Source organism: Artibeus jamaicensis, unplaced genomic scaffold (assembly GCF_021234435.1).
Source record: "Artibeus jamaicensis isolate MK-2021 breed Jamaican fruit bat unplaced genomic scaffold, CSHL_Jam_final contig_685, whole genome shotgun sequence".
NCBI lineage: Eukaryota > Metazoa > Chordata > Mammalia > Chiroptera > Phyllostomidae > Artibeus > Artibeus jamaicensis.
Window position 1 is genome coordinate 14,968,793 of NW_026521924.1, and position 11,291 is coordinate 14,980,083.

Genomic DNA, 11,291 nt, shown 5'->3' on the forward strand with positions numbered 1-11,291 from the left:
AGCTTTTGTAAAGGGGATCGCTGGTTGCCTCTCCCCCGCAGCAGCAGGGAATGCTGTGGTCCACTTCCACGCTCCGGCCACCATCCCGTGTGACGTGCGTGCGCCGAGCATGCGTGGATTTGTTTCTCTTCCCCCCCGTAACACCGATTTTTGACATTTATTAGTAAACTGAAACCCAGTGTGTGTGCAAAACTTCACATTATTCGACAACGGTGAAATCATCACCCCCTGCTGGTTTCCTTCCGAGATTCATCACATGGGTTTTATTTTCGTACTTAACAATAAAGAGTCAACTCTGACCACTACTCTCTATAAACTGGTTTCTTGGGTTTGAGTATGAAAAGTCCTACTCAGGGTGTTTTAGGAATCATCTGTCGTTCTTTCGTCTTTTCACTGGAGGTCAGAGAAAAGGAGGAAAAGGACACCATCTCTTTCATGGCCTGTCTTAGTCCGCTAAGTCTGCTGTAGCGAAACGTGATAGACGGGGTTAAACAACAGAAATGTGCTTTCTCACCGTTCTGGAGGCTGGAAGTGTAGCTCAAGGTGTTGGCAGGTTTGGTTGCCGCCGGGGCTGCCCGCCTTGGCTTGTGGATGGCCGTCCTCTCTCTGACCCCACCTGGGCTTTCCTCTGCGCATGCACCCCCGTGTCTCTTCTTCTCTTACAAGGAAACTGGTGACGCTGGATCAGGGCCCATCCATTCACCTCACTGAACTGTAATTGCTTCTTTAAAGGCCTTACCTCCAAATAAGCTACATTGGTGGTTAGGGCTTCAGTACATACATTTTTCTGAGGGGCGCAGTTCAGTCCATAACATGGCCCTCGGCTGATTTAGTGTGTTGACAAAGGACACAGACGACCCCTGTCTTCACAGGAATGGGTCAGGCCAGAAGGGTCAGTCCATGGCTCTCTGAGCAGATGAGTAGAGGGTGGGGAAGCCAGCACGGTGCTGTTTCTTGCTCAGATTGTTACCCACTCACTCAGTTGGGTGCAGGCTGGAGCCTGGACAAGCCACGCCAGCGGCGGTCTGGCTCCCTTGTTCTTCCGGACCCTCCTACTCCATTTATTCTGAGCCTCGGGCTATTGACAAATGGCTTTTACTTTATTAAAATGAACATTTTTCCTGGACACTATCTTCAGCTCCCAACTTTTAACCTATTGTTTTATTTAGGGTCCTTTTCTCCATCATCTTAGGTTATTTACAAGGCCAACTTAATTGATATGTACCCCTTCAAGTGGGGACCCCCCAGAAAACCAGAATTAGCTTCTGGAGGGCGGGCCCCTTGTAGTACAGGCTTCCTCTGCTGGGTGAGTGTTCTAGGAACCCATCCGCCTCAGTGTACTAGCTGGTGGTGTTGTGAGAGGCTGTGTTTGGCTTCAGTGACATTTTTTAAAAGAGTTTCCATGCATTTGTCCATTTCATGATGGATGATTTACAAGTGCACCTGCTCACACCGCACTGAGCGTTCAGCAGTTTTCGACCAAAAATGGCATGACCCCTGTGTCCCACCCTCTTTACTTATTTGATCTCACCCCAGAGACATCTTTTTTGTTTCTGTTCCTCCCCCCAGCACCCACCCTCCCCTCACAAAGAAAAATTCTTAAAGGGTAATGTTTTGCCAGTGTGGAAGAGATGAAACAAAAAATGGCAGAAGCACTGAAAGGCATCAAAATCGACCAGTTCAGAAACTGTTTTGAACAGTGGAAAAAAATGTCTTGATACATGTATTGCATCAAATGGGGAGTACTTGGAAGGTGACTGAACTTTAAACATGTAAGAACAAATACACAATTTTTTATAAATAAATTCTGGGGTTTTTTTTGGATCCCCTCTCATAGTTCTCAAACTTTACAATTTTTACGTGGCAATTCATGTTCATAAATAATATTTTTAAAGTAGTTCTAAGCTGGAAATCGGACCATTATAAGTGATGTGAATAGTAGAGAGAAGGCCTTCTAATAAGTCAGGGTTCTCCTCAAACTCGTGTTTCTTCCCCAGCCCTGCCGTCTTTTCTTCCCTGTCCTACGAGCAGCAACATCGTCATTCTGTGTGGGATTAGCCTGCCACCTGTCAGGAATCGGGAAGGATTCAGCTTCACACACAGTTTCTTTAAACTATTATTATAATGATAATGATAATAATAATAAACACTGTATGAGAACTATAAGCCCTTGTTACAAAGGCAGATTCATCCCTGGCTGGTGTGATTCAGTGGATTGAGTGCCATCCTGCAAACTGAAGGGTGTCCAGTTTGATTCCTGGTCAGGGCACATGCCTGGGTTGTGGGCCGAGTCCCTGGTTGGGGGCGTACCTGTGAGGGGCAGCTGATCTATGTTTCTTCCTCTCTGTCTCCCTGCCTCTCCCCCCTTTTCCTTTCTCTGAGGATAAATAAGTAACATCTTAAAGAGAAAGAGGCAGATTCAGTGCTGCAGTCGCCAGGCCTGGTGCCTTCTCCGGGGCGTGTAAACCACAATCCCACGCCTCTGTTCTGTGAAGCTCCTGTGAGAATAACAGGACATAAACTGGAGGTGCATCAGCAGTATCTATTGAGCAGCGCAGGACAGCGGAAACAGTTCTACGTCTTATTTAACAGAAAGCAAAGATACAGAGGAACTTGGTGTTTTAAGGGAAAGACCCCCACTCCCACCCATCTGCTTCCTCCGGCTCCATTTGCGGTGTTGGCAGTGTCTAGGGTGGTGGCGATGGTTGCGGGGAGTCAGTGGCTGACCCTCTGCTCTTTTTGGTGTTGCTCTTGGTAGAAGTGGCAGGGCGTGTCATCTTTCCTGAGACCACGGGTTTGGTGCTGGCAGAGTTCCCATCTCTGGTTGAGATGCTGATGGCATTGAGGTGATGATTGGCAGAAGGGCTCATGACTTGGGGGGAGAGAGATAAACTACGATATTTTGTCTGGACCGCAGCCCTAGAAAACTTGGTGGTGTTCAGCCGTGTGGGGTTGTCTTCTTTAAGTGCGGAGAGCAGGTCATTTTGCAGGTAGTTATTTATCAGTCGAATCGTTTTTTGTTCAACACAGCATTTTTTCTTTTTGCATTTCTGTATCTCTTTTTCACCCGCAGCACAGTGGTCTCTGCATAGCCCTAAACCCATGAAACATGTTTTCCAGCCAAAGACTTCTGCACAAAGAAAAGAGGAAACCACTGGGTTAAAGTTAATAACTAGGTAGGATCTGAAAGCTGTTGGAGGGACAGAATAAAGAAGGAGGCTGTTAACGCTAAGTCTTAAGTGCAGTGTTCAGAGAAGTTGATGGAAGCCCACTGCAGACCAAGAGAGTCTCTGTATACCAGTGAAACCCACAATCAGTCTCTCCAGTTCCCCTTCACTGAGTTACTTTAAAAATCTAGGGTGCATAGAGGAAAGAAGAAGAGGGAACCCAATTATTTGTTTCTGGATAGGATTTTCAACCTCCAACCTTGCATCTTAGACGAGTACAGGGAGGGCATCACTATCCTCCATGATCCTAGGAGAAAAGTAAAATCTACCCAAAAGAGTAAAATCTGCCATAAAACTCACCCAGGAAAGAATTTCAAAAGAGAATCAACAGGACTTTCGGAAGTGCTGACATCTTGCCAAACCCAGTGGTTCTGACCTCGCCCCTCTTGGGAACGGCTTCCCCTGTGGCCCCTGGAGCATGGTGTTCTGCCCCTGGCAGCCTGCCTGGGCGCTCTGTCCTTCCGAGGTGTTTTCCTGTTTACAGCCTTAACCGCATCGCTATCAGGGTAACCCCCACATTGCTATCTGTCGTTCTCGCTCTCAGTTCTCCGCTCAGTTGGTACCTCGTCTTCATCTGCTAGATGATTTTTTCCATCCCAGTGTCTCACCTTTGTCTTTTCTGAATCAAAGTGTTTTTCACTCATCTTAATAATTCAGCGGATAATGTTCACATACATTTCAACATTGGTCCTCAACCAAAGACAAACCAGTAAAATTCTTGTATTTCAAACAGCTCCATTGATTAACCCCATTACGCTCACATGGAATTTGAGGCTTAGCGTGGCTAAGAGACCTTATCCAAGGTGACAGTCACGCTTGCTTGTGTTGCTCCCCTTCTCTTAGTGTCCCAGGACAGAAGCATCAGAAGCATCTTTGACTCTTTCCCTTCCCTGACCCATTGCTGGTTATTTGAATGTCGGGATGATTCCTGTATTTGGAAACAGGTCTCACTGCTTCTTCCCTCTTCTAGAAACGATGGCTGATCCTCTGGTTCAGCTTTGTGCCCCAGTGTATTCCTAGGTGCTCTTATGGGTAATTTGTGTGTTTCCGAGACAAAAAAGTGCTGAGAGAAGGGATAAAACTCGGAAAAAAGTTGAGATGGAGAACATACACCTGTTCATTGGATCTTAGATTTTTTTTTAGCATAAGATAGGGACTTCCTCCTTGCTACTGACAGGAACCTTCACTTCAAGAGGGGGTTTAAATTAGGAATAGAGCAGAAATGAGGGAGACTTAGGCTAATGCCCAGCCGATAGCTCTGTGGAGGGTAAGAAGGCATATGTTGGATAGTTTCTGAGCACCCAAAAACACCCTGATTTTGCTGTCGCTGGCTCCCGGTGTGTCCCCATCAGACACAGTCTGGGTTTAGGGCCTGTGGGGAGGCTTGGGGGATGGCGCACGGCTGGTGCGGCAGGTAGACTCTTCCTTTGGGCAACTCATCTTTCAGCATCCCTTGGGGTTCCCCTTGTCATGGACAACCAAGTCTCTGCTTCCTCACACCGCCCCTCTAAAACGTGACCCGTGTTCCATATTACCTGTGTCCACCTGGTGCTGTAGCATGAGGCTGGCAAAGATAGGAAAAAGGAGCTTCATGGCTGGGTCCCAGAGAAGAAGGCCTGGATCTGGGTGGACCGTCTTGAGCTCCAACCTTTATGGGCCTCTTCATGGCCTGAGGCCGCAAGCAGCGAAGTGCATCCGCACTGCACAGAAGCTGTGTTTTCTCTGGTTCTGTTTGAGAACAACCTTTTCTGAACGCTCTGCAACACATTTCCTGGTCTTGATCCTGAAGAAGATACAAAACATAAGATAGGACGGTGCAGGCCCTTTGTATCTCTCCTTCTTAAAGTTTGAGCAGAGAGAGAATAAGGAATTAGCTTCCTTATGTGTCAGCTAATTCTGCGTGTGGCACGCAGGGTGTGCAAATCAAAAGGGCAGAAGTTGCTATAACCCTGGACCCTTGTCTTTTTCTTGACTGATGTCTTCACAGTCCAGTAAGGCTACTAAATCAACGTAAGAACTCAGTACGTATCAGTTAAATGAGCTTGTAGGAAGCATCTCATAGCATAACTTTAGCTTACAATACTTTTTGAGATATAATGGACATGTCACATTATATAAGTTTCAAGTGCAACAAAATAATGATGCAGTATTGTGTAGTTTGTAAAATGATCGCAATGCCTAGTTACCATCTATCACCACACAAGTTGCATTTGTTTTTCCTGTGATGAGAACTTTTAATATTTACTCTCTTAGCAACTTTCAAATCAACCATACAATATTATCAGCTATAGTCGCCCTGCTGTACGTGACACCCACAGAGCTCATTTATGGTAGAACTAGTCATTTGTGCCTTTTGACCACCTTCACCCATTCCCCCCCCCCCGGCCCTGCCTCAGGCAACCGACATTTTTTTCTTTATCTCTGAGGGGTTTTTTTTTGTTTGTTTTTTTTTTCATTTTTAGATTCCACACTTAAGGGATGTAATATGGTATTTGTCTTATCTCTGACTCATATCACTTAGTATAATGATTTTAAGGCCCATTACAAATCACACGATTTCTTTTTTTGCTATGGCCCAATAATATTTCATTATATATGCATATATATCACATTTTAAAGAATCCATTCATCCATCAATGGACACTTAGGTTGTTCTGACATTTGGCTATTACAAATAATGACGGGAGAGCATGTGTCTTTTTGAGGTAGTATTTTGGTTTCCTTCAGAAAAATACCCAGAAGCGGAATTTCTGGATCATGTGGTAGTTTTGTTTGTAATTTTTGGAGGAGCCTTTACACTGTTTCGTAAGTGGCTGCACCAACTGCGTTCGCACCAACTGCGTTCGCACCAACAGTGCACAAGGGTTCCCCTGCTTCCACATCCTCGCCAGCACTTGTTACTTCTTGTTTTTTTATTATAGACATTTGAACAGGCGCGAGGTAATACTTCATTGCATTTTTCACTTGCATTTCCCTGACAATAAGTGATGTCAAGCACCTTTTGGCCATCTGTATTCTTCTTTGGGATAAAATGTCTATTTAGATCTTTTGTCCATTTTAATTGGATTTTTCTTTCTGCTATTGAGTTGTGTGAGTTCTTTATTTTTAGATATCATCTTATCAGATATTTGATTTGCAAATATTTCCTCCCGTTCCGCAGGTTGGTTGCCTTCTCATTTTGTTGTTGATTTCCTTTGCTGTGGACATAGCTTTTCCTTTAATGAACGTCACAGAGTTGTAACAATAAAGTTTGTATCTTTTTGAGATTGGCTTCTTCCACACAGTAATTACATTTTCTTCATGTCTTTTAATGGCTTGATAGCTCTTTTTAAAAAATAGTTTATTTATATATTTATTCTTAGAGAGAGGGGAAGGGAAGGAGAAAGAGAGGGAGAGAAATATCAGTTGTGTGGTTGCCTCTCACACGCCCCTACTGGGGACCTGGCCTGCAGCCCAGGCATGTGCCCTGACTGGGAATCAAACCTGTGACCCTTTGATTTGTAGGCCGGCACTCACTCCTCTGAGTCACACCAGCCAGGGCAATAGCTCATTTCTTTTTAGCACTGAATAATATCCCATTGTCTGAATGTACCACAGTTAAATTATTCATCTATCTACTGAAGTACATCTTGGTTGTTTTCACACTTTGGCAATTACAAATAAAGCTGCTTCAGCCCCGGCTGGTGTGGCTCAGCAGGTTGAGCGCTGGCCTGTGGACCAAAGGGTCTCTGGTTTGCATGTAGCTGTCTAGATCTCCCAGCACTATTTGTTGAAGAGGCTATTTTTACTTCATTTTATGCTGCTGCCCCCCCCCTTGCCAAATATTAATTGACCATACAGACATGGGTTTATTTCTGGGCTCTCTATTCTGTTTCATTGATCTATGTGTCTGTTCTTATACCAGTTACCAGACTGTTTTGATTACAGTGGCCTTGTAATACAGTTTGATATCAGGTACTGTGATCCCTCTACTTTGTTCTTCTTTCTCAAAATTGCTGAGGCTCTTCAGGGTTGTTTATGGTTCCATATAAATTTTTTGAAATGTTTGTTCTTTATCTGTAAAACATGTCACTGGTATTTTAATAGGGATTGCATCGAATCTATAAACTGCTTTGGGTAGTATGAACTTACCATTTTCTTCACGAATTGTTATCCTGACTTTGTTTAGTTGTCTATCTGTGTTTGCTCATAGTTCATTGAACTTTTTAAAGAGGTTTATTCTGAATCTTTGTCAGTCAGTTCATAGATCTCCATTTTTAGGGTCAGTTATTGGAGCTTTATTAGTTTCTTTTTCCCTGATTCTTTGTGATCCTTGTCTCTTTGCATTGGTATCTATGCATTTGAGGAAGCAGTCACCTCTTCTAATCTTTATCGGTTCACTTTTAAATGGAAAGACCTTTCTAGGTCAGCCTAGCCTGAGGTCCTGGAAGGGCTAGCTCGTACCATTCATGGGCGGGTGTGACTTGCCAAGAGATCTCTGGTTGGGTGGGGCTGCTGCCTGTGCCATGGTCTTGGGTAATGCTTCTGGCTGGGCTCCTCAGTCGGGTCGGAATGTTGGTTGGGCTCCATGGTCAGCACAGCTGCTGAGTGGGCTCTGTAGGCAAGTGGGGCTGTTGGCTGGACTCTGCAGTTGGCCAGGGTTGCTGGTTGGGCTCCAAGGTCAGGCAGGGCCAGTTGCTGCACTCAATGGTTGGGTGTGAATACAGCCTGGGCATCCTGGCAGGGCACTGCTGCTGGCTGGACTCCAGTCGGGCAGGGCTACTGGCTAGACTCTGCAATCAGCTCTGGTTGGGTGAGGTTGTAGTCTGTGTTTCCAGCCAGGTGGTGCTTCTAGTTAGATTCTGTGTTTAGGCAAGGCTGCAGGCTGTGCTCCATAGTTTGGTGGGGCCACTAGCTCGTCTCTGCAATTGGCTAGAGCTGCAGGCTGGGCTCTGTGCCCCTTAGTTGGGGCTGTGGGCTTTGCTTCCTGGTGGAGTCATTGGCTGTGCTCTGTGATTGGACAGGGTCACCAACTGCACTCCACAATCAGGCAGGGTGACAATTTGTGCTCCACAACTGGGCTGGACCATTGACTGAGGACTCCAGCCAGACAGAAATGCTGACTGTGCTCCCTGGCCAAAGGGGCTGCTGACTTTGTTTCATGGGTGGGAGGAGCCACTGTCTGGCCCCTCTGAGCAAGGTCACTGACTGGGATGTGGTTTCACTGCCAAGATCCACTGACTGGTTACTGTCAGCCCTGCTCCCTTCTTTGTTCCACTTGCCTCTGTGTGGTCTGGGTTTGTCAATTCCCCTGGGCTCTCCAAGACAGAAGTGGGCCTCCAGGGGGCGCCCCAGCTCCCAGAAGTGCTGGGGAAGCTGAATGTCTGCCTCCGGTTCTCTTTTCTCCACTGGAGAAATCACAGGCCCATGGGATCCCTCCTGGTGTGGTGCTGTGCTGTCCTGGGGAAGAGGCACTGTGGTCGCAGTGAACCTGCCTCTCTTCTTTTTGAAGTGCAGATTTTTTCCTCCAAGTGGGTGCTTGAGCCTCACTCGCAGGTTCTGGAATTTTCTTTAAAATTTTTTAAAAATTATATTTTATTGATTATGCTATTACAGTTGTCCTGAGTTTTCCTCCTTTTCCTTTACCTCTACCCAGCAGCCCCTGCTTCTTCAGGCAATTCCGCCAGCATTGTTCATGCTCATGGATCATGGGTATAAGTTCCTTGGCTACTCCATTTCCTATATTGTACTTTACATCCCCATGGCTATCCTGTGACTTCCTATTTGTACTTCTTTTTTTTTTTTTAATTTTCCAAGATTTTATTTATTTATCTTTAAAGGGGAAGGAGAGAGGAAGAGAAACATCAATGTATGGCTGCCCTTCATGTGTCCCCTGCTGGGAACTGGCCTGCAGGGAACCGGCCTGCAACCCAGGCATGTGCCCTGACTGGGAATCGAACCTCGATCCTCTGGTTCTCAGGCCTGTGTTCAATCCACTGAGCTACACCAGCCAGGGTTCTATTTGTACTTCTTAATTCTCTCTCCTCATCACCCATTCTCCATACCCCCTCTCATCTGGCAACCATCAAAATACTCTCTGTATCCATGATTCTGTTTCTGTTCTTGTTTGCTTAGTTTGTTTTTAGGATTCAGTTGTTGATATGTGTTTTTTGTTATTTTATTGTTAATAGTTTTGATCTTCTTTTTCTTTAAATAAATCCCTTTAATGTTTCATATAATAAGGGTTTGGTGATGATGAACTCCTTTAGTTTTCTCTTGTCTGGGAAGCACTTTATCTGCCCTTTTGATTCTAAATCATAGCTTTGCTGAGTAGATCAGTCTTGGCTATAGGTCTCTGCTTTTCATAACTTTGACTATTTGTTGCCAGCTTCTTCTAGCCTCCAAAGGTTTTTTTGGGAAATCAGCTGATAGTCTGATGGGAACCCCCCTTTAGTTAACTAACTGCTTTTCTCTTGCTTCTTTTAAGATTCTCTCTTTATCTTTAACCTTTGGCATTTTAATTATGATGTGTCTTGGGGTGGGCCTCTTTGCATCCGTCTTGTTTGGGACTCTGTGCTTCCTGGACTTGCATGTCTATTTCTTTCACTGAATTAGGGAAGTTTTTCTTCATTATTTTGTCAAATAGATTTCCAATGTCTTGCTCTTTCTCTTCTTCTTCTGGCAACTTCCTGCAGTGAATGTTGGACCTCTTGAAGTTGTACCAGAGGCTGCTTATACTATCCTAGTTTTTTTGAATTCTTTTTTCTTCTTGTTGTTCTGATTGGTTGTTTTTTGCTTTCTTATGTTCCAAATCATTGATTTGATTCTTGGCTTCATCCACTCTGCTGTTGTTTCCCTGTAAATTGTTCTTTATTTCAATTAGTGCATTCTTCCTTTCTGACTGGATGGTTTTTATGTTGTTGAGGGCCTCGCTAAATTCCTTGAGCATCCTTAATCCTTATAACCAGTGCTTTGAACTCAGCATCTGATAAATTGTGTATATCCATTTTGTTTAGTACTTTTTTCTGGAGTTTTGACCTGTTCCTCCATTTGGGCCATGTTTCTTTGTCTCCTCATTTTGGGAGCCTCCCTGTGTTTGTTTCTATCTATTAGGTAGAGCTGCTATGATTCTGTGTCTTGGTAGTGTAACCTAATATAGTAGGTGTCCTGTAGAGTCCAGTGGCACAGCCTCCCCTATCATCCAAGCTGGGTACTCTAGGTGTGCCCTTCGTCTGGACTAAGTATACCCTTCTCTTGAAGTTGAGCCTTGGTGGCTGTTGGCAGATCAATGGGAGGGATTTATTCAGGCCAATCAGCTGCAAGGATTGGCTGTGACCACTGACTACCAACCTCTGCTCTCTGAAGGATCAGCTGTGCAAGAGCAGGGTGGTGGTGCTCTGATGTGGTCTGCAGCTGTCCACTGGGTGCATTGGCCCTGGGGTTTCTCAGGTGGTGCAGGCCAAGGTCAATCTCCACCTGTGTTTTGCCTGGAGCCACCCTGCCTGAGCTATAAAGCAATCTGAGATGGCTGCTACTTGTGCTGGGCTTGGAGATTCCCACGTAAAGCCAAGCTGTGAATCTAGGCTGCCTACTGCTGCTGGTGCCCAGTCTGGGGCTCACTGAGGCCAGCTGTTGCTTGTTTGAGAGGATTTAGGAAGTTGTGAAGCACGAGCCAAGGCCAGCCATTCACATGGAAAAGTAGCTTGGCTGGGCCTGTAAGTTGGGTGGGGTGGAGTCTCTGAGATCTCCAAGGTGGGTCAAACAGTGTTAGCCAGGTTGACAGAGTCTCAGATATGGCACCAGCTTGCCAGCTTTGTTTTGGAGCGGCTTGGAAAAGGGACAGTGGCCTCTGTTCTCCTTGATGCCAGATGCCTCAGCCTCCCCCTGTATGCCACTGGTGCCCCTCAAGCTGCTACCTCAAGCTGGAGCTCAGAGGGAGTGATACTGAGTAGGTGAGTCTGTATGTGGATTCTTTTAGAGGAACTGCTTGGGGCTCTAGAATTTTCTTTTATCTGATGAATCCCTGATGGTTTTTATAGCCAGAAGTTGTGGGGACTTACCTTCCTGGCACTGGAACCCTGGGCT

At 45.5% G+C, this 11,291-nt stretch overlaps 1 protein-coding gene across 1 annotated transcript; it reads right to left on the reverse strand.

The window, feature by feature from the left end:
• Positions 1-2,687: 2,687 nt before the first annotated feature.
• Positions 2,688-4,820, reverse strand: DEFB129 (defensin beta 129). The gene is made up of 2 exons (XM_037143270.2): positions 4,763-4,820; positions 2,688-3,130 (listed from the first exon to the last, which is right to left on the reverse strand). Exons 1-2 carry the CDS (start codon positions 4,818-4,820, stop codon positions 2,688-2,690), a joined length of 501 nt encoding a protein of 166 aa, XP_036999165.2.
• Between the last annotated feature and the right edge of the window lie 6,471 nt (positions 4,821-11,291).